The 23,916-nt window shown below is 37.9% G+C and overlaps 1 protein-coding gene across 4 annotated transcripts; it reads right to left on the bottom strand.

Annotated features, from left to right (window-relative positions):
- Window positions 1–11,837: 11,837 nt before the first annotated feature.
- LOC104608413 (uncharacterized) lies at window positions 11,838–23,126 on the bottom strand. Of its 4 annotated transcripts, none has more exons than XM_010274411.3 (3): window positions 22,681–23,126; window positions 21,321–21,894; window positions 11,838–13,008 (listed from the first exon to the last, which is right to left on the bottom strand). In XM_010274411.3, exons 2-3 carry the CDS (start codon window positions 21,876–21,878, stop codon window positions 12,160–12,162), a joined length of 1,407 nt encoding a protein of 468 aa, XP_010272713.1. In that variant the 5' UTR covers window positions 21,879–21,894; window positions 22,681–23,126; the 3' UTR covers window positions 11,838–12,159. The 4 variants fall into 4 exon arrangements, with proteins under 4 accessions (XP_010272713.1, XP_010272695.1, XP_010272704.1 ...); XM_010274393.2 differs by having other exon boundaries at window positions 21,321–21,932; window positions 22,681–23,125; XM_010274402.3 differs by having other exon boundaries at window positions 21,321–21,911; window positions 22,681–23,125.
- Window positions 23,127–23,916: the final 790 nt, after the last annotated feature.

Genomic DNA, 23,916 nt, shown 5'->3' with positions numbered 1-23,916 from the left:
CCATGGGTTGTATAACCGGGTCACATAGTAAGGCAAAAATCCAAGAAATAAGAAGACCCGGTTCAGATTTAGATATTAATTTGTTAAAGCTTAATTAGTTATAGAAATAAAAGTAAGGCATGTAGGTAAGGTATGAATATTTGAGTTAGGTTATAATGGTTTTAATTAATAATTGATATGATGAATAGTGGTTAGGTTACATAATAATCTTTTTTTGGCCAGGCTATATATATGCCACCTAAGTGGTTGTGTCTAACGTAGGTAGTTGATAGCAAGGTTCAAAGTATCGATACGTATCGGTTTGTATGTATCGTTTCAGGACCTCTCTAATATGTCTCTCTAATGGGTGTATCGGGGGTCTGACTGGTTTAGGGGGTGGAGGAGACCTAAGCTGCCCCCCTGAACCAGTTGCAAAAAAATAAAATAAAAAAAAAAGTATAAAAATGCAGTATCGATTCACTCGATACGCCCCTACCGACGTATTGGATGTATCGACATTTTGAACTTTAGTTGACAGTTGACACAAATCATTGTATTCAATCTGTCATTGGCTCGATCAATCGAACAAGTGACCTTATGAACCGATCGCAATCTAGGTTCAGGCTATCGACTCGGTTATTAACCCATTTACTCAGATGCTTGAGGTGTTGACCCATAATAATGGCATCATAAGTTGATCCAAATAGTTGAATTGTTGATCTATTGATCAGAAGAGGAAAAGGGTTCAACTTGGGATCTCTTTGGTTGTTTGGAAAAATAGCATGGGTTGTTTTGGGAGCCTTTGCACATGATACCTGATGATGTTCAATCCAAGGTCGTAGTCAGATAATCCTGCAACCTGGGCAGAGCCGAGGTGGAAGGATGAGGCCATACATCAAGATCTAAAACCAAGAAAACAGTTAGAGGCCCGAGGAGTTATTCCCAGGTAGGTACTTCGACGCTCAAGTTAGTCAAGAATAGTGGGCGGTCGGGCCGAGCATTTAGAGAACAATGCTGGTCCGAGCATAGTAATGGTATGGAAAAAGTTGGATCCCTTACCTTGAGCGGGATGTACCTTTTTATAGCCAAATATTCGTGTCCTGGTCGGATGAGGCTTCCGAGGTGTTCTTCAGGATAAGACCTAATCCCCAACGGAGTTTTCCTCATCCATGCGACGTCCTCCCATCTTGGTCACACTTCTCCATATGACGTAATGCCGACATGGCCGAGATGATAAGGAGGGTTGCAGAGGTGACGTGGTGCTGATATGGACAAGGTGATAAGGCGGCCACGGGGCAACACATGGCACTTAGAATCAACAGAACCATAACCCAAACAACACCTTAGCTAATTCAGATGTTCATTTGTCTTTTCAACTAAAAAAATATAGTGTAAATAATATTTTACCCAAACTCATTACGAGATGTCATTCACAGCAGCCTTCTAAACTACCACCAATTTAACTACGGGTTATTATCTAAAACTCCATGATTAGTGATTTAGTAGAAGTTGTTCGGACAAGTCATTAGTTATTTTTAATGACCAAACTAACCCTGATATATTTTATTAAATAATCGTTTAAAAAAGAATAGGTAAAAAAAGTTATTCTTTTATCCTCTTCCAACCCAAAAGTGCCAAGCTTGCTTGGATGAAGAGATCGATGAACCCCAAATCTAAAACAAAGGAGTAGTATGATAAATTTGATAATCACACACAACTAAATGAAGGGGTGATACATGCAGTAAATTTGGGAAAAACCATTCAGGGTAGGTTAATTTAAGAGGAATGGGACAATGAATCCTGACTATCCATTAGGATGAAATCTTCGCTTGACTCATGGACCAAGACAGATTTATGGTCGATTTTTGAGAAGCTAAAAGCTTAATTAATTGACCCCCACTCTACCTACCACCCACCTGCAGCCACCACCACTAAAGAAAGGGAAACAACAAAGAACAAAGGAAGAAAAACAACGAACTGGGTCTGGATAGACTTGGGCCTGTGGTTGTGATGAATGATTTTAAAGTTGAAAACACGTGAGATAGAATGTAGCCATTAAACTCTTCACATCATTTTTCCTGTTATAAACTTCTAAAAGCATGCAGTAATAAAATATATATAGAGAGAGAGATAGAGAGAGAGAATTTTATATATAATTATTAATGCATGCAGGAAGAAGGGTCTGATCCAAGTTTTCTAGATATAGCAATGTCCAAGGATACTATGATGTTCCAAATACTGTTTATATATCTTAATAGACAATATATATAAAAATGGTTGCGCTTGCAGTGTACAGTAGTACTGGACTTTGTGGTACGCTTTGATGACTGTTTATTTCAGAGATGGATGAAATGGGTGAAGCCCGTTGCATGCAGCATGCTTTGGAGTTTGGTCAACAAAGCCATGAGAAGCGCATAATGCCCATATTGGACAGCTGCGCTAGCTTATAAAGATGACTCAGACTCACTCTGCAGAACCACCTCTTCTTCTCCTTGAGGAGATATAGTCAGTGGAATCTGATTTTTGGTAAAAATGAATTTGGGGCCCAACTTGGAGATCTAGCTTCAAGTTTATCAGCTAGCTAGCTCTGCACAGATTTTTGGTAAATGAATAAAGAGAGATATATAATAATAATTATAATGCATGAATGAGCTCACTGTTCTCATCACTTCTCACTATTTGAGATCCTCTTTCGACCAGCTCTGGGGCCCTTTTAATTTGTACCACTTGAAGGAAAATGATGAAAACAATAATAATTATAAAGAGAGGGTCCAACTCCAGCTGCAGTTTGATTGCTGATGCAGTGATACGGATTCAATTATTGTATTGTTTGAACTGATAATTAGATGTGTATTCTCTCTCTCTCTCTTTTTCTAAATAATTAATAACCTCAACCAGAGAAAATCCATATCTAAAGCCTACACTGAATATATTGTTACAAAGTACTTATACAGATACACTACAACGTCAGTGGAAGTACTATCATACTTGATACAAACAAAGAGGCCAGGAGGAGGAAGAATGAATGATATAGAAAGGTCGTCTAAAGCCTACACTGATTCTATATATATATATATATATATATACAGAACGTCGGTGGAAGTGTAATTAATCAAACATCACCAGATATTTGATAGAAACAAAGAGGCCAGGAAATTAATTAACCATCTAAATCTCTATACATCTGATCACTACTTTTATGCTCGGCCAGGTGGCAGCTCACCCACCGCCTGAGGCAACCAACCACAGTCGTCAGACATGCATGAAATTAAAGCAAATGGAAGCAGGAGAGAAGCGCAAATAAAGTTTAACTCTGCCTGGCAATCGCTCCACATCTTCCACCTAATTAAACAAAGAAGGGTTCAATTCCTCATCGTCTAGTGACATGGGTCCATGAATATAACTTGGCTGCATTCATTATCAGAGAAAGTGCCATCTTCGTGGTCCAATATATATATATATATATGCAACCTAAAGATATCCTGTACGTACTACTAAGCTCACTGCTGCTTGACAGCTTGAGCAGAAAGCTAGCTCAGCTCAGACATCTCTGCGGTGCCCCACCAGAGAAAGCCTGAGTGGCATCGAGGTAATCATCAGCGAGGTGCCCAGTTAATGTGAAGGACGTCACTGTTGCCCTCCGAGCGGATGAGGAGTAGATAGATGAGAGGGGTCGGAGGGCACCTGCAGGCAACCCACTGCCTTCTCTCTCTCTCTCTCTGTGCAAAGACACAGACATGTCCGTGCGGTCAAAACCAATATTGCTAGCTGCTGGACAGAAATGACGAGATGCTTGCAGATGCTTTCGGCCTTTGGCCATTTTCATTTTTCACTACCACATCTTTTGCTTTAGTAACAACGAGGTCAATTCATTCAAACAGCAAAAAGAAAAAAAAAAAAAAAAAAAAGATGAGAAGAAAATGTGATGAGTCTATTTAGTTGAGTACTGCAACTTCAACCCCTGGATGCCACATGTTCGATCCTCAGCTTTATACGCCCACTTTGTTTTGATGCTTTCCCACTTCATTTTCAACTTTTTAATGTGTTCTTCGTTCAGAATTAATTACTTTGTTTTTTCATGACACGTGGCTCACTAACCAGTCCGTTTCGTTAGATTTCTTTACTTCCAACTTTCAAGTTCCAAGAGAGAATCAAATCTCGTGGAGAGTTCAGGGTTGATAACCTTTTTGCCTTCCCTGGTAGAGAAAGGTTGGAGGCTTGGAGCAGTAGTAGAAGAGAGATATATCAAGAGTGCTAGCTCATAATTCGTGTATAATCTGCTACGACGACGAGACAGCGTTTTCTTGCAACCGCCAATAAAAACACAGACACGATGGGTTTTCGTTTGAGTTAACATTGCAACGATCGCTGTCGCACAACTTCTGCTACCGCCCCAACAAGAACACAGACACATCAGAATTCAGAAAACAAATACAAAATCAGGTTCTCTTTGTTTTAAATTCAAATTGCTTTTGGTGATTTGCTTTTTAGATTTGGTCGCTGGGTGGACCATGGTTTATTGGACGATTGCTAGAAAGTACTGCCACCATGGTCGCAATAGATGCATGTGAAAAGGATAAAAAAAAAGAACAGAGCTGAACCCTAAGAGTAAATCCTGTCCTAGAAACCTTATCTTTATCTGTACTTGAGGCTAGTAAAGATGAGCTGCACTTGATGGCTGTGTTCGGAGCTGTTTAACCAATAATAACCTGTACATGAAGATGAAGTGAGAGACTGGTCCAAGCAGCATCTAATACAGTCATCAAATGCAGCTCATCCGGTCTCTCTGTTCCTTCAACAGGATTTCTGTCAAGGATTGATAAGAGGATATCGACTGCTTGTTTTAAAAATTTATATAAGTAAAACAGTCCATGTCATCATGCCTCTCCTTGCTTCAAATCCCCTTCTTTATTTTTTGTTTTTTTTTTTTAATTCCACATAATTACCCATTAAACCAATAAGAAAATAACATAGGCTTAACTATTTCTAACAATCGCAAACAAAGAGGGATTTGCTTTTCTAATGTTTAGCCAAGTGGCACTATTTTCTCCTAAATTGTATTTTTTATAAATATGTTTTCAATAATTATTTATAAATATAATTTTATTCCATTATTTAACAGTAAATTGGCAATAATTATTGGAGATTAAACAACTATCATTTATCTTGCAAAATATAATTCTCGTAGTTATTGTATTTTTGTTATAAACTTATTTTTAGTAATTATATATTTTTTTATAATTTATTGATTAATATTTATTAGAGATTAAACTATTATTTGAGACTACATTATTTATTGACTAATTTAATATATTTTCAATATTTATTATATTTTTGTAATTGTTTTATTTTTATTAGTGTCTATTGTATTTTCATTATAAATTTATTTTCAATAATTGTGTATTTTTGCCATAAATTTTCAATAATTATTGGAGATTAAACCATTATTGTTTACTAAAGATTTGTCACCCGAAACTGATTGACCATTAGTAAAAACCCACCAACTTGGGTTGTATCAGTTTGGGTCTATTTTTCGTTTGGTTTGTTTGTTCAAAAGATTTAAACTTAAAAATTAAATTTATGATATAAATATCTTAGACTAATAAATATGGGAATTTTCCCATATTAAAAAATTATATTTAATATATATATACTATGGTCGGGTGAGTTCAGTTTTTTACAAATGGCCAAATCGAAGCTGGCCTAACTTGGTCAAGTTGGAAAATTACGAAACCAAAGCTTATCGAAATACTAGAAAATCAACCAATTTGGGTCGAGTTCAATCAGATTGGTTATTAAAAAGTTAAAATATAAAACAATTATATACTCCTATGTATTTCTATTGTTTAATTTTCACTTAACAAAGCCCATGCATGGCATGGGTTCCTATATATATAGGCATCTTCTTGCTCCAAACCCCCTTCCTAATTTTTTGTTTTTTTTATTTTTTTATTTTTTAATTCCACATAATTACCCATTAAACCAATAAGGAAAAAACATAGGCTTAACTATTTCTAACAACCATAAAGAAGGGCTTTGCTTTTCTAATGTTTAGCCAAGTGGCACCACTTTCCCCCACTTTCTCCTAAATTCTTTCTAATTCCTATTTATCTCCTAAATTATCTCTAATCTAGTAGTGAGATTCCCTCCTAAACCATCTCTAATTCCTATTTATCCTCTCCCCCACTTTTTATCTACATCCATCTAAAGAAAGTTTCAATTAAAAATTTTTAGAATTATTTAAATATTATAATGAAATTATATACTAACTTTAAATTATTTATTTAAAACATAAAAATTAATTATAATTGATTTAATAATATTCATATTATATCGAGTTGGTCAAGTTGGTCGGTTTCATCAGTTTATGAACAACCCTAGCTGAAATTAATTATTGTTATTTTTGTATTGTAAAAAAATTATTAAAAGTAGTATATAAAATATCAAAATCCACCCATGAATTTTGATAAATAACACCTAATTGGCTACCATGTTTATGATACCAATTAATTGGTAATTATTAATTTTTTAGAAAGTTAAAATATAAAACAATTATATACTTTCATATGTTTCTATTATTTAGCTTTTGATTAACAAATCCCTTATCAGTACCCTATACTTTGGCTCGAGTGACAATTTGATCCCCAAACTCTAAAATGTGACAATTCGGTACCCCGATTTTCAAAATGTGACAATCCAGTACCTTCCGTTAATCAGCCATTAAGTGACATTTGACAAGTCATAAATGCCCTAAGAATGTCATCTAGTTCTCTTTATCAACCATCCAAACATTGACAATAAAATGAGTAGTCTCAAATTCTAGATTCTTCTAAACAGTCACCAACTTTTTTGAATAGAAGAGGCTAGGATTTGGGACTGTTCAGTTTTTTGTTAATGATGGTTGATAAAGAGAATTAGATGGCATTCGAAAGGCATTTTTGACTTTTCAAATGTCATTTAACGGCTGAATAACGGACTGGTTAATGGCAAGTACTGGATTGTCACATTTTAAAAGTTTGGATATTGAATTATCGCATTTTAAAGTTAATTTTGAGACCAAATTGTCACTCAAGCCAAAATACAGGGTACTTACTGATTAGGAAGTGTATATATATATACTTCTAATTGAGTAAGCCTTGAATGCTCTACCTTGTGTCACTCGGTCATTGGCTCAAAAATGCAAAAATGTTCCATTTTTATTTTCTTCATATAAAGGATGATATATAAGTTAATATTATATAGTATTTATCATATATAAAATATTTAATTTTGACAATTCCATCAGCCCATCAATTTTACATAGAACAGATAATGAGTGGCAAACACAATACACTCGACTGGATGAATCATGATTTGCTCAATTAGAACACCTGATGAATCACCAATCAAAACGGGAAAAATATTCATTAAAAAATCTTCTAGGATAATGTTAGTATCGACCAGAATTTCAAGCACAATTCGACTGGATGGGCCTTACTGGTTCCTTTTTGTCTAGTCTCGCTTTTGGGCCGAATATTATGGGGTGGGCTACATGATTTTTATTTCTCCATTACTTTTATATAATGTTATATCCTTTGTTATATTATGAGCACTAAAATCATTTGGACCTGTGTCCTTTTTGGTATGCCTCTAACTGGAAAAAAAAAAAAAATGCTCCGTCGTGGAAGTACGTATTTTCACTTTTTTATGATGGATGACTCAGCCACACCTCTTGTTTTGTTGAAAATTTTTGAATGTTAAAAAAGAGGGTGAATTAGCTAGAGACAAAAACATACACACCTGGCTGAATTACCTATCATTGTTGGATACGCCAGTGTTCAATACAACTGGGTCCTAGATGGGGCCCATAGTGAGCACTGGTGTGTTCAACCATGATAGGTAATTCAGCCGGGTGTGTATAATTTTGTCTCCAACTCATCCAAGCATGTATTTACAGAATGGAGCTAAATAGAGCACCCCTTAACCCTTCCAACTTGTAACCAATCACCTTTTCTTACGAGTGCTTTAGGTGGTCTTCTATGCATTTGACCAGACCATTAAGTCTCCTTTCTCTCAATGCCATCTCCATGCAGCATTTGCAGCCGAACCAATGGAATTCATCAAATTAATGCCCTCCTTTCTATAATTGTTTTTCGAAAATTTAGTTTTCCCTTTCTCTTTCTCTGCCAGACTTGCACAACCCCATGGAGCTCTCTTCCTTCCCTCTCACTTCTTTGTCCAATTCTTGCTCCTATGAAAGTAAGAGTATATCGTCCCAACAGATTGACGAGGTTTCCCAGATCTATGGATCATATATCCCTTCAAATGAACCACAATGAAGATGAACATTAGTTCTGATGAAGGGTGATTTGGCACGACCTAGTAAGAAGGGGACACGTAGACGCAATCTGCTCGAGGGGTGACAACTCAGCCAAACGAACCCGGCCCACAACATTCGAAGCTCGGATGTTCAGCCACCTCGGCCCAAAAACCACCTCATCGTAGAGACACATCGACACCAAATCCGGTTCGGGACTAAAGAATCGAAGTACCATTCGGAGCTAAAGAGCTAAAATGCCACATAATCGACTCGAAAGGCCTCCCCAGCGGACCCCAAATTTCTCGGATCATGACGAGACTCATCCTAGCTCCGCCTAAATCAGAGGTAGACGATAAACCTTATCAACACATTGCTCTCCTTCAAAAATGGAACAGATCTTATCCGCACAGACCGAAGCTCTTTCGTAAGGTCCACGACTACTCCATTATATAAGGACACAAAACCCCAAGGCAAAGGTACGCATAATTATTTTACTCACTAGCATCCAAGCACTCAAGTATTCAGCTTGCATCCACAGTATAGTACTGACTTAAGCATCAGAGCGACCTCGCCGGGTTAACTACCCCGGGTTCTCTGATCTACTATTTTGCAGATTGATCCAGCTCGCCGCGCAACTGGAGTTCAGATCGTCTTCCAGCTATGAGTATCTAAATCGTGCACCATCAAGCTCCACATACTGAACAACATCAACATGAGAATTGAGACCTAGAGACCTAAATGTAATAAGAAAATAATGATCTCAATGTCCACTGATTCCAATTTTTTATCAGCCAAAATGTGGTTAACAAGATTTGAACCTTTGACCTATCCACTATGTTTCCAAATCCAAATGGGATAGAAAATAAAAAGCATCACATCAACGATGAAATCAAATGTGTAATCTTTGTGCCTTGATTTCTTTGTGGCAACCCATTTCATGAATCTGCTTCAAATTAATTTGAAAATAAATCCGAAGGTAAAATTTCATAGTGGTTTGTAGTAAAAGCGTAGGGCTTCGGCCGTACAGCGGTACGAACCCAATCCATATTCACCTTGTAGGTCCGAACCAAATATGAAGAGTTTGTATTCCGGGGGTTTTCTCTCTTGTGTACTTAGTCTGTCTTGTGAGAGAAGAGTGAGACATTTAGTGTATTTGGGGTTTAGGGTTTTCTATGAATAAGGTTGTGAGTGCACAATTCTGTCTTTCTTTTCCATTGCTGTCTACATAGTGAATTTCTGCTCCTCCTTCACTTGTGGGCGTAGACTATAAGCTGAACCACATAAATCTGTACGTTCTCTTTGTTTGCTTCTCTTTGTCTTTGTTTTTCTTTCATTTTGGGTGCCATTCAAATCTGTTTTTCTTGGGTTTTTTGCAACAAAAAGTTCTAGCTAAAACAACATAGGTTCAATTCCTCGTGATTTAATCCCTTACCATGACATTTTGGAGGGGTTCGGATATGCCGATGGTTAATGAGAGCTGAAGGGTTGTGAGGTTACTAAGATTTCAACTAAATTTTGATCGATAAGTTGAAGGCAATTTCCTTTTCTTTGATCCACAGTCTGTCTAAAGCCTCTATTAGATTTGCTTTAATCAACACTCCGGATCTGCTCATGGTTAATGAGAAGTTTTAGTGAACCTCTCTCTTCTCCAGATCCACAGTCTGTATTAATTTCAAACATTGATACATCTCTTTCATCCCAAATGAATTATAATCTTCTCCAGTCCCCAGATACAATCTCACCTGATGCTCCAATTGAGGGAAGCAGAGCCCATTTCTTATTTCTTTTCTCCCATACCACACTTAACCTTCTATTACCACTTGTCTATTTCTTTCCTACAACGGAATGACGTTTGGATTAGCTCTATTCATGGCATCCTTTACCAATGATCCCTTTAAGGTCTCCACTCAACCCTCTCACATTCCATGACAAGATTGTGAGTAGGGGTGTCAATGGACTGGTTTTGGGTTGAACTCCACCTAAATCAAAATCAATTTAGACGGATTGGATGGACCAATAAACATATTGGATTGAACCCAATCCATCCATAATGAATTTATATTGGATTGAGCCAATATCTAGTCCATTGGTAGAAGATAAAAACACAGGTGTCAATGGACCAGGTTTGAGTTGGAACCAATCTAAATTAACATGAATTTGAGCAAATTGAACAGTCCAAACATTAAACTGGACCGGTCCAAAATGGTCCAAAAATTTCATTGGACTGGATTGGATCAGGTCCATTTGTAATGAACTTGCATTGGACTGGATCAGATTGGACCAAATCCAGTCCAATTGACACCCCTAATTGTGAGGAATTTCTAAATCTTCTTCCCACTTTTTCCTTCCTAGCTACCATTCCTTGATGGCTTAGACGTTTACATCACAAAGTCCATAATAGAGTTTTCTTAGTTTCCTCTCCCTTTTCTTAGAAACTGATCGAAGACCCTCTCTTCAGATACTCCAGAAATTCCTCCATACCCTATTGAACAACCTCCTTGCCAACTCAGTAATTACCCAAGTCGTCAACCATTGTGTTATGTACAGCATAATTCATCACCCAACACTTCCTCCCTAACTGGGCTATGAATATTAATTACCATTTCTTCTTACAAAGTACGGTTCAAGATGCCACCCAGTGAGACAGATTGAGTCTGGACCCTACAAAAACCACTAAACCAGGTTGCAGAGCACTAGGAAGAATGTAATGTACACAAAAGGCCGTTATCCAAAGTTGTCCCAGAAATCTGGGCCTTGGGAGGGGACCAACGGCTGGACTGGATGATATGGACCTAAAATTTGGCATGTTTTAGCAAAAAGTGGGCTTGGATACAGAAAAAGCATGAGAAGAAAAGTCAGAAACAAAAGATGAATTGGAGTTACCAGAGATTAGCATCTGTGGGTCGAAAGAGGCATAGAGACAGCGGTGATGCCTCTGAAACTTTGCTTAAGAAACTCCTGAAGTTTCTTCGAGGTGATGCTCTTATCCCGTTTCTAAAATGCGATATCTGCACAAGTTCTACTTCTTTTGAGAGTTTCAGTAACAAAAGTTCTGTAAATGAAATCACAGATGCCATTGGATTTATGACAGCCCAATATCTACGTAGAAAAGTAATTGATTTAAATGAAAGTCGAGGGAAAATCTTAAGTCTTCATTTTCTTAAAAATACGCTGTTCTAAGAAGTAAGAAGCAAAAGCTTTAGACAAACATACGAGTTTTTCTTTTAATGTTGAATCACATGTTCTAAAACTTGGAAGGTAATGTCCGTCACAACTCACAAATACCAATATGAATTGTGAAGCTTTTAAAAACTCACTCAAGATGGATTGAGACCGAACTTTTCAGATCTGTTTGTTTCATGGTAAAAAGAGAAGAAGATTTTCAGAAATATTCCTATCCTTTTTATGGTGAAAGCTTTGTTTTTTTCACTCCCTTCTACACAGAAACAAAACAAACTCAGCCTTAGTTTCAAGGATAGGGATGCAAATAGAAAAACTAGAGGGGAGAATATGCCAGTGCATACCCAGAGAGAATGAAACTGACTGCATAACAACAAAGTTATCACAAAACGGGTCAAACCCTTACTGTATAGTTTCAAACTTTCAATAATCGTATTGTTTCAATTGGAGGAATCTAAAGAGATGGGTGAACTCTCGTCAAATACCCCCCCCCCCCAAGTGAAAGAATAAAAACAACCTTAACGAGAGATCCCATATCTAAGACCTACATGGACAACAGTTAATGGATTGTGATCTGAAAGACGCATAGATTACAGACAAATATAACATCAGGAAGCAGGGAAAGAATAATCAGAGACCTAACATATGATACAACACCATTAAGAAAAGTAAAGAACAAAGAAAGAGAAAAAAAATCGATTTCAAATGCCCTTCCAGTGGTCTGGAAGTTTCCATTTCCTGTGCCAGTAAATTGATACTCTTGACCACAATGGAAACCCAAAATTGTACTCTAGTGGCTGGTCAGCTGCTCCACCCACAGCCAAAGGCAACCAAACATACCTTGACTCCCTCAAATCAGCAGAGCTCCACCGGTCAGCCATGAAAATAAATGAACCGGGAAGCCCCGGTAGTGGCAACACAAAAGTGCTCTGTGCAAAGAATGTTGTCTGCCTTAAGACCTCATTCCCACCTACACAGGGATTCCCCATGGTTTCCCAGGGGCCCATGATCGACTCTGCTGCATGGGCAAGTGCCCTGTTTGGGGCCCAACCTGTACAACCTGATGTTACCATGTAGTAAGTTCCATCATACTTGAATATGGCAGGGGCTTCTCTATGTTTTCCCACCAGAATCCTTCTCATTATATGGGTGACATCAAAATAATCATCAGTGAGGGGCCCAATGTGAAGTTCACTGTTATCCTCTGAGGAGTAGACAAGGTAAGCCACACCATCATCATCTTTGAAGATCGTCATGTCCCTGCTATCAAAACCATGGGGCTGCATGCTGTAAAGGTACTCAAAAGGGCCTATGGGAGAATTGCTAACAGCTACACCCACGGATGCTTTGGTGTAGTTGACATCATCAATATGCATCCACATTACATACTTTCCTGTCTTTTCATTGTATATCACCTTTGGCCTCTCAAGAACATTGGATTTATGAAGGTCGTGTGTCTCATTTTGTTCTTCTCCTGCCAGCACAATACCCTCATATTTCCATGTCCATAGGTCCTTGGAAGAGTAGCAACTTACTCCAATTATATCAACCTGATGGATAAAATGGGAGGCTATTTAACATCTGAAAATGAATTATCAGGAAAAAGGGGTGAAATAAACATAAAAATAATAAACAATAGCTAGAAATCATATTGCAGTATTTTTCAATTTCCTTTTTCACTGATGATGCAAGATTCTGTTTTATATAGACAGTATATCCTATTCTTGATTCCATTAGCTGCATGATACATTATATGAACTATTTTTAAAAGTTGGAATATAAGTGTTGGGCACATTTGGATCCTTAGTTTAGATCATCATGGTGATGGTTGTTAATTGGGTTTCAACAAGAGATGAGTTTAAAGGTCCTATGGATTCTCTCTCTCTCTCTCTCTGAAGCCCTTAGGCTCATTGATGTCACATAATAGAAACTAAGGCATTGGCTTTATAGGACAACCAGCTCCTTCAAATAGGTGTCTGGACCTGCCAACAAGCTTGCTTTTGGGGGAGACCCAAGGCATTTGCTTTTTCTGTATTTATGGGGTGCCAATATCAATTATGAATGGCACAGAGATTTCATTGATGATGAAATGAACATAAAGAAGATCCCTGCCTCTGGAAAAGTTCATTGGATGAAGGATGCTATGACAGCAAGTGCTGTGATCCATAGTTAAAGAAAAATACAACTATATATTAGATCTTAAGCCTGGTAGGCATAATATCTCCCATACTTGATAAAGATTAACCATGAAAACCTTGTTCGCAGAGGCCACCAAGAGTGGGAAAAGCCATGTTGAAGGGAAGGGATGATACAGCATGTCTCATGTTAAGGCTTACTTCATTTTTCTAGGTGTGATGGAGACAATGTACACATCAAAACAGAGGAATTACACAAATATGGGCTGCTGAGGAAAAAAACATGTTGAGCCTGGTTGGATAATGTTTAGGAATAGAGATATGGTAAAGATATAGTTGTACACAGGCTGTAACAGCATGAAAAAAAAAAAAAAAGAAGAAATCAGGGGCAGTTGAATAGATTATAAATCTGGGAACAGCAAATAAAGACAGGGAAATAGAAGACAATAGGCTAGAGAAATACGCTGCAATAGGAAACATTAATAAAAAATAACTCGATCTTAAGAGATCGTCTTATCCAATATTAGCTTGCTGAATCTTAGCCTACAAATAAAGGAAGCCTCTAACCTAAATCAAACAAGACAAGTGGACCTAACCTTTTTTTAACATATTGGTAAAGACATTAAAGTAGACTATGAATCTTTTTTTTATCAGTAAAAAGAATTTCATTAAGGTAAGAAATTATAAATTACAGATTATGAGTAGCCTCGGCCACCCCACTAAATTATCAAACACTGATCCCTGTTTGCCCCTTGTTTTGCTAGCTGGTCTGCAAATCCATTTGCCACTCTTGGAGTCCACTCAAATGATAGCTGCAAGTCCTTGAAGAGGCTTTTAATCTTCTTGATATCATTTCTATGCAGCCAGGGTATTTTTTTCAGTTTGCTTTAGCCAGCTTATCACTACTTTGGAGTCGCATTCCACAAGCTTTCACACCCCCATCTCCTTAGCTTTTTGGATCCCAAATACCACTGCCTTTAGTTCAGCTGTAGTGGAATCACCCATACCAATAGGGCCTGAGAACAGCCCCACTACAATTCCTTTGTCATCTCTAAATACTCCTCCAATTCCAGATCTTCCTGGGTTGCCAAGGCTGCTTCCATCGAAGTTCAGTTTGACGAATCCTGATTCAGGGGGGTCCCATTCCTTTAAGACCTTCTTCTTAACAGTTGAAGATGAAGCAACCTCCCTCCAGTTCCTAATTATGTCATTCATTGTAAAGTCTGAAAATAACTTCAGTGACTTTACCCATGATGTTACCTATACAGCTTTACCATAATCCTTTCCATTACTTCTTCCTTGCATCTTTTCTTTTCTTCAAAAATTCTCAAGTTTCTTTCCCCCCACAATACCCAAATTACTGCTGCCCTTGTGCATCTCCATAGTGCTCTCCCTCTTCTTTTTGGCCACCTGAAAGTAGAAGAGTCAAAATGCTTTTCCAAGTTTATCGGAGTATCCCACCTGCATCCAAAAAGATGGAAGAACCAATCCCAAATACTGCTAGCAAAAGGACAGGAGACAAGGATATGATAAGCAATCTCACCATTCGTCTCACATAAACAGCACCAATTAGGTGATAGGCACCAGCCAGGCCTCTTCCTCTGCATCAGATCACAGGTGTTGATTGCACCATGATAGACCTCCCAACAGAAAGCACCCACTTTGTGAGGAATAGGGTGACACCACTTCTTTTACAGGGAAAGGTACCCCAGGTTGAGCAGGATAGGACAAGGACTTGAAGAAGGAAGCACAGCTAAAGACTCCAGAGGGGTCTTGTTTAGAATTGTCTTGAAACATCCCTTCAAGCAGCTGAAGCAAAGAAGACAAAGAACCCATCTCGGAATCCCTCACATCTGTGCGAAGACCCAGATTCCAAGCAAAACCAGACAGGGAGGGAGAAGAGGTGATGAAATTAGCAACCGGCTTGCCTTTGAAGGAGGAGAGGGCAAAGATTGAAGGGAACAAGGTTTTTAAGGACTGCTTGCCCACCCCAACATCTTCCCAAAAATTGATTTTATTACCTGAGTTGAGATCAAATTTGACAAGGTTAAGAAGCAATGGGAGAAATTTGTGAATCGCTTTCCAAGGTGAGAAGCTAGATGCCCTACGAGAAACTCCAGCATCCCAACCATTCTCAGAGAGCCCATGTATACTAGATACCACTTTATGCCAAAGCCTAACTGTCTCATGCGGGAATCTCCATAACCAGTTCCCTAATAAAGCCTCATTCCTTTCCTTCAACTTCCCTAGTCCTAAACCTCCGAGCTCCTTTCTTCTAGTCACCACTTCCCACCTGACCAAGTAGACTATGAATCTCCTATGAATCTAGGAGAGTTTCATTATCTCCTAAATTATGGATTAAATGAACACCTAAAACCAAACCCAATAATAAAGGAAAAAAACAGACATCCAAATATTGAAAAATTCTAGGAGAGTTTCATTATCTCCTAAAATATTTGATATGTTAGGAGATTTTCCTCATCCGAAAGTCTTGTTTGGGCTTCCATGGAGGGTGACCAATTTTGTGTGGGGCCCCTACTATAATAAAAAAAAAATTAAAAAAAAACTCAAACTTAACATTATTTTCCCCAGAGCTTTCTGCATTTTCCACCTCAAATTTTGACTTCTTGCATCTACGACTTTCTTTTCAAGTTCAAAAAACTCAATCCTGAGTTTTTAATAAATCTAATAAAGCTGAGACTGTCAAGTGGGTAGTAGGTTCATTGCAACCAAAAACTGAAGGGACCTTGGTGCATTATATCCCTGTTTAGAGAAGTATTAGCTTTATCTTCCAACCTAGTCTGCTTGTTCAGCAAGATTCCCAGGTCTGCCAACAGCTTAGCAAATAATCTTAAGCAAGGATGGGAGTCAACAAGAGTGAATTTAAAATGAGAAATGCCAGGGCCACTGAAAATATCTAACTGTTTGTAAATTCTCTTGTGTGGATATTGTCAACCACTGGTATCGTATTTACTGTCCTATTCTTCCAAGTTGATTGGAAAGTAGTGTTTCTACTCTTTATTATTTAATGAAATGTACAATTACTGGTCAAAAAATAAAAAATGAAACTAAGATCAAGATCATTTTCTGGACAACAACATACTAAACCTTCTATTTGGCTTCTGGCACAAACATCACCATGTTTACATGTTGATGGTCCACTTGATCTACAGTAGGTTCATTAATTGACTGGTCTGTGACCGTGTTAATCAAATACAACCACCTTCCTCGCCTGGGCGGTGAGGTGGGGCACCATAGAGTCACCTCAATCCACTGAATTAAAGCAAGGTCATCAAGAGTTGTATAGCCTTCAAGCAATTAACTGCAGGATAAACTTTTCAACATTCCATATTAAAGATACAGTAATTTTTTTCAGATAATTTATCTGTAATAAATTTTCAAAATTCTATCAACAAGATTATAGAACTAGAAATGGAACAATTCATCTTGGTCCAGTTTTATTTAACTTCTCCAGATGGAATCATGTTGAGTAGTTAGGTTGATGGGGATCGGTCCAAGCATTATAAGACCTATTCTCGCAAGAAGAAGGCCAACAAATAGGTTCTGATTTGGCATGGGGAAGACTCTTGGGACTTGGACTGAGCTGGTCAGGGGTATTTTCGTCATTTTAACTAGTCCTGTGTGGGCCTGGGCTATAACATCTTGTTCCTCTAATTTAGTAGGGCTTGTCTTTCAATTTTCAGTTTATTTGCATTAGTAGATAGAAAGTTATTGTGTTTCTTGATGCACAAGACAAGGAGTGGCATTTTTGTAATTATGGTAAACAGAATTCCGGGCCACACAAGTCACTTTATAAATAGATGTATTCTCTTCCTTCTGAAGCGAATGAATGAATGAAGATTTCTTTAGAGCTCCTTTTCTTTATGGAGTGATTCTAGGACCCATTGGAGTGATTCCTTGGGATTTCTCTCTCTTTTCTCTTTCTCTACCCCTTCTCCTCTCTCTCTCTCTCTCTCTCTTTCTGTCTTGTGTTAGTTTGTTCCAGCCCTACTGCATCATAGGTTCAGGTCAGTTCTTGTCCCTGTTGATATGTATATAGATAGATAAAGATCTAACTTACCTTACAGCCTAGCCCTGTTGTCAGTTGGTTACCGATTTCATCTCCACTCCAGAGAGCTTCCTACTTATAACAGTTCTTCTTGATCTGCCTAGAAGCAGCTAATCTTTAAGCCGATCATCTCAATGTGGACCAACTAGATTAAATAATTGCCATGCCTACCAGATCTAGTTATGCAGTGATGACACCATTGTGGACAAGGCGTAATGATGGCCCCAGGTTCCATCATTATAATCCACTTACCATTTTTTTTATCAGTAACAATGCATCTACTATTACACCATTATCCTTATAAACATGAAGGAGCCATTACAGAGCACTCTTTGTCAGCACATCAAGTAATGGCCCACCCTCAGATTCAAACCTGTGCTCTCCTGCTTAGCCCGAGATTTTACCATTGCACCAAGTAATGGCCCCTTGATGTTTGTAACAACAAAATGGGTACTCTTACAACTATCAATCCAAATCCATAACTCCTTGATGTGCCTCCATTGGTTGATTGCAAGTTCACAACAAACCAACCTTTCACGTTAGTTGAAAGATCCTCTGACAAATAACAAAAGGGCAGCCCAATGCACGAGGCTCTGCCAATGCGGGGTCTAGGGAGGGTCAGATATATGCAGCCTTACCCCTGCACATACAGAGGCTATTTCCAAGATTTGAACCCTGGTCACCTAGGTTGCAATGGAGCAACCCAACCGTTGCACCAAGGCCCATCCTCTGACAAATGCCAGAATAAAATAATTCACTGTCTATCATGGCAATAGAGATATGATATGTGAATCACCACCTTTTTTTGTGAGAAGATAATACTCTGATTGTACAGCCTTGTTTGTGAGTCTACACCTTTGAATTCAATTTTTCTGTTATGTTAAGCATTTCCTTTTTTTTTTCTTTTCCTCTTTTTCTATCTAACTCTAAAATCCATATATTCATCCTCTATCTGTTATGCTATCATTAAACTCAGTCCTTCTGCTTTAGCAATAAGGAAATTGAGATGCAATTCAACCAAGGATGATTATTCTTGTTGTATTAGAAATTTCTTTTTCTTCAATCTAGGTATCTAACTATTAAGATTATATATTTTGTGTATGTTATGATTGGACACAATCTTTCTACAAAATTCCATTCTACGCTGAGTGAAGAGGAATGCTAATCCTATTCACAATAGTATGATTATCATTCCTCTTTAGGTGAAAGCATGACTTTCTGTTTTTACCATTTCAAGACTTGTTAGATGATAGAAAAGATTCTTTACCAGTCACTCTAAGTACTTTTTTATAAGAGGGGTCTACTACTCAAATGCATTTCCAGGCTGAGAAGAGAGAAGCTGATATCGGGACACATGGACTATCTATTAGTTGGTTTCCAACTCCTGGATTGTAAGAGTAGTTAATTGAATCATGCCTTGGAAGAAGAAACTTTCTTTCATAAATAGCTGAACAAACTTCTCTTCTCTTTTCCGACTACAAATATTGGTTCAGATCCTAGTAAAGGAAAAAGGTGGCCATTAATTGAATGCAATGGAAGTAGAACAAGGGAAGCTACATATGTTTCTCTCTCTCTAGCCATTCCTTAAAAAAGGAAGGGGTTTTCTTCATTGGTGAAGGGATTACATCAAATACATCATATAATAGTCTTATGAACCAGGGCTGGGCATCCTACCTATTTTTTCTATCTTTTTTGAGAGAAGGTAAAGTATAGTATATTAGAGAATAGAGATAAAAAGTGGCATGTACAGCAAGAAGATACACAGGGACTATACAAAAGTTGCCCTTGCAGCACTATACCCCTCCATACCCTGCTTTACAAAAAAAGATTCATGTACAAAAAAAAAAGGAATTATAGCCTATATAAACCAAGAAAACATTTTTCCCAAAATCTTCTGGAACAGTGAATTCACTGAACTGCTCTTATTTTCAAAACATCATTGCATTTCTTTCCTGCCAAGTGCACCAAAAAACTACCACAGGAACCACATTCCAAGCAAGCTTCCCTTTATTGCTTAAACCTTCTACCTTCCAGCCCATCAGAAAATCCACCACTGAACCAGGACAGCAGCTCTTCACATCAAATAGATTCCAGACTTTGACCCAAACTTCATAGAACTTGCAATGTAGCAATAGATGATCAGCTGATTTGTCCCTCGTAAGGATTATGTTCAGATGACTGATTGTTCATCTGAACTTTTCAAGGCACTGTAAAATGATTTCACAGTGAAGTTTCCTGCTCTTTCCCACTGCCATATTCTTTTATCAGGGCTTCCAGCTTCCACTTGCATGCTATACAACAAATGTAGGATTTCTATCTTTCGGGCAGAAAGGAAAGAGAAATCAGTCATTCCAATTTCCGATCTCTTTTTCATAGCTTTTATACAGAGGTGTAGACATCTCTAACCTTCCTGGTGAATCTATCTTTTCATGTCCTAGAGATAGACTAAGGAGGCCTATTCATTAAAGGAAGCAATTCAATCCATAGCAAGATGGCTGACCCATTTGATTGGCTGAAGTGAACGTACCAGTCCGGAAAGATCAGTTAGAAGGCCCATAGTTGTGACCTATCTAAGAGCATTTCATTTCTTGTTTCCAGCATTTTATGGTCATAGATGACTGAGGCCTAGAACTGTTCCCAAAACCATCTTACCTTATAAATCCCATGCTTACAACCTCATCATCTCACTGCCCAAAGCAGTCTCCCCGCCCCCCTGACAAATAACCAGAAGAATTATGGCTCCTGGGCCACTCAGCATTTCTTTCAGGATGTATAGCATGCAAGAAGAAAGCTAAAGTTATGTCTAAATCTCGTTGGCTCTAGATTTTTAGACCATTCTTTCATCTGCATTTATCCTCCAGGAGCTCCACCAACTATTAGTAGTATCGCACATATCTTTTATCTGTTCCCATGATGGAATTCATTGTTGTCGTCAGAAGATATTTATCTGGTGATATTGTTCAGAGTTTATGCTTTCAGACAGGATTCTCAGTAGCATCCTAGTATATGCAGTTGTAAATCATTACATCACAACTCACAAGTTTATATAGGAAGTAGGTGGTTTCTTATCATTGAACCTTCATTTGACTTCATTTCTAACCCTATCCTTTCTAGTTTTACCACTCATCCATCTAAGCATTTGCATTTCTACCACACTCATTTTTTTGGACATGCTTCTTAATTGCATAACATTTTGTTCCGTACAACATAGCTGGCCTTACAACTGTTTTATAGGATTTTCCCTTTAGCAGCAGTGGTATTCATCTGTCACATAGACTCTGGGTGCACCCTTCCAATTTGCCCATCCTGCTCTAATTTATGGGCAACTTCCTCGTCATCCTCTCCTTTGCTACGAGGAATTTGCTATTGGTAACAATCATATAATTATCACAGAACAGTAACTTAGGTAGTCCACAACATCTAAATAGCTGAAAAGGTTACTACTACCATTATATGCATAACTTGTCATAAGCTACTTAATCACAGCCTCATCTATCATGTAAAAACAAAGTAGCTCAGTTCATAGCTGGAAAGTACATGCCATAGAATTGAAATCACAGGGACAAATAACTAGCATAGCAAGTAACAGTTTCCAGTTTCTGATTATATATATATACAGACAGAGAGAGAAAGAGAGAGAGAGAGAGATTCAAATTACCCGGGCAGCTCCTTTTTTGTGAGCATGGTAAGTGGGGCCATCCTTGTTTTCACCATACCAATAGTAGGTCCCAGATTTCTCAACATATAAAATCCCTCCTCCATGGGCTTGAATTGGATTTCCATCTGTGTCCAGCCATATCCTCCCTGGGTAGAAATAGTGGTTGTCATCCTCTACTTCCTTCCTTGGGTCCATAGCAGTTCTCTTATCAGGGAAAAACAAGTGCTTGAATTGAGAAGATTCATCGAGAAATTCTTCAATTAGACTTGTGGCCCTCTTCGGCCTCCGTTTTACAGCACGTGGGGATCGTTTGCCCCTTGGCGGCGGAATCTGGAAATCATTGTCTTCTTCCACCTCTTCAAGTTCTCGGCTCAGTTGGAGGTGATTCAACCGCTCCTGGATATCTCGTTCATTACCGTCACTTTGATGAACAAGGGAGTATAAATGAAGTATAAGAATGCATCCCACGAGACTCCACACGACAGCAGATAATGTGCATCTGCTTCCTGCATTGCAATGTAAAGTGGTTGGTTTTCTTTGTTTGTTCCTCATCCTCATTTTTCTCCCCTTTTTTCTACGTCCAAGATAATGCTGCAGTTAAGAAATTACGACCTATGTAGAACCAATACAGTTTATCAAAACTAAGCTAAAGAACCCAATATTCTATCCTTTCAAGAAAAAAGAACCAACAACAACAACAACAAAATAATAGTAACAATTAACAATAACAATAACAATAATAATAATAAGTAGGGAGAGCCGGAGAGGGGGTGAAAGCATAATGCTTTCGTCCTTTTAGGTTTATAAACAAACATTTGAGACTCAAAAAGTATAGGCATTATAAAGTATAAAGTACTACTTTTTACATGGAAAATTGGGAATGGAACCCATCTCCGATCAATTATTTTCCCGTAAATTAATGATCGTCCAAATTAACTGATGGTCCCTAGTAACCCGACAATCTTACTAATGGAAATTTCCAGAATTTACCTCTTTTTGGCTTTTTTTAATAAACGGATGAACGATCTAAACATGAAACTAGTCATCATAGACCATTAGGAATAAGGAACTTCTAAAAAATTAAGAAATAATTAATTAATTAAAATTAAATCGAACGCTAAAAACAAACCAAATCAACAAAAGCCGAAATCAAGGTTCGAAGACAACGACCAGAGACCTTCAGAGCTTATACCAATACATAGATCCATTAGAGATACTACTACAATCAGTTCAATCGAAAAACAGAAGACGACGACGAAAGTAGAAATACAACAGCAAAATACGACTCTAAAGCAGTTCCAAATAGAAGCATCATCACCGCCACGAACAAGAGAAACCAAGTTAAAGTTAAACAGCTTACCTGACAAGACCCTGGTCATGAGTGGGGTGAAATTTCCAGACCTCATGTCTGAGTCCAAAACCCAAGCAATTCTTCCTTCATCTTACCTACTCTTGCCTTCCTCGGACACCCACCTCACCTCCGATGAAGTACCGAAGAACCTTCCAATCTTCTTTTTATTTTTCCGATTTCATATATACAGAGATGGCTGTACAAGAAGGCCACAGAGAGCAGAGAAAGAGGAGCGGTCGGCTTGCTGGTTAATGGTAACCTCGGTTTAGTATTATTGGTTTCGGTTGGATCTGGGATTGGGGAATGATGACTTCCAACCAACGATTCCGCGTGTCTAAAATCAATGCGAGGCGTCTCCTAAAGATTTGAGAGCTGTAATCGTTGTTTTTCTTCCCTTAATTTCTCTAGATTCTGGAACCTAACAAAGTGGGAAAAAAAATAAATGGGAGCTAGTGAAAATCGCTTTTTATAGTCGCGAGAATACCACTCTCTTCTCTGTGGTGTCCTTTTATAATCTAAAATGACATAAATAAACCCCAACACTTCCATTTTAACAGTTGACGCCACGCAAGATTACCAGTCAAATCTCAACTATCAAGTGGCGACTGCAAAAGTGACTTGACTGTGTACTAATCAAGTATAAACAGAAGTAACACCAATCGAATTCTGAACCGTTGGATTCAAAAGGCGTTGACTACTTTTAGCAGCAAGATGAGGATGCCATTCATTGCTATTTGCCAGAATGAATCCGAGGGTGCGGCCCTGCGGGTGTTGTTCCGTGGTATCACAAATTGGGCACGCTTTATCTTTGCCCAAGGGAAAATTTCGGATTACACTTTGGGTCTAGTGCCATTTTGGTCCCCTTTAAAACGTGTCAATTCATTACTTGATGTTAATCGGTTGTTAATCAGCCGTTAAGTAGCATTTGAAAAAAATACAAATGTCCTTCTAATTTTCTTAATTCTTACCTCTTTTATTAAAGAAAGTTGGAGTCTATTAATATTTGTTAAGGTTGTTTTGGTTTGAAGGAAAAATTGTATAGGTTTTTTTACATTTTCCCTATTTTTTCCTTCAAACCAAGCATATCCTAACATTCTTGAATAGAAAATGCAAGGATTTGAGACAGTTAATTTTTTGTCAACATTTGAGTGGTTGATAAAGAAAATTAGATGACATTTGAAGGGCATTTGTGTCTTTTTTTCAAATATCACTTAATGACCGATTAACAATTGGTTAACAACAGGT

The sequence above is a fragment of the Nelumbo nucifera genome, chromosome 5, assembly GCF_055504915.1.
Source record: "Nelumbo nucifera cultivar China Antique chromosome 5, China Antique-T2T, whole genome shotgun sequence".
NCBI classification, from domain to species: domain Eukaryota; kingdom Viridiplantae; phylum Streptophyta; class Magnoliopsida; order Proteales; family Nelumbonaceae; genus Nelumbo; species Nelumbo nucifera.
Note: the sequence above shows the minus strand (reverse complement) of the source record. Positions and strands in the feature narration are given on the sequence as shown.

Excerpts from the sequence above, each read along its gene's own strand:
- LOC104608413 (XM_010274411.3), bottom strand. The coding sequence starts at position 21,878 with ATGAGGATGAGGAACAAACAAAGAAAACCAACCACTTTACATTGCAAT. Across the intron at positions 13,009-21,320 it reads ACAAAAAAGGAGCTGCCCGG|GTTGATATAATTGGAGTAAG; the intron begins GTAATTTGAATC and ends TTTATCCATCAG.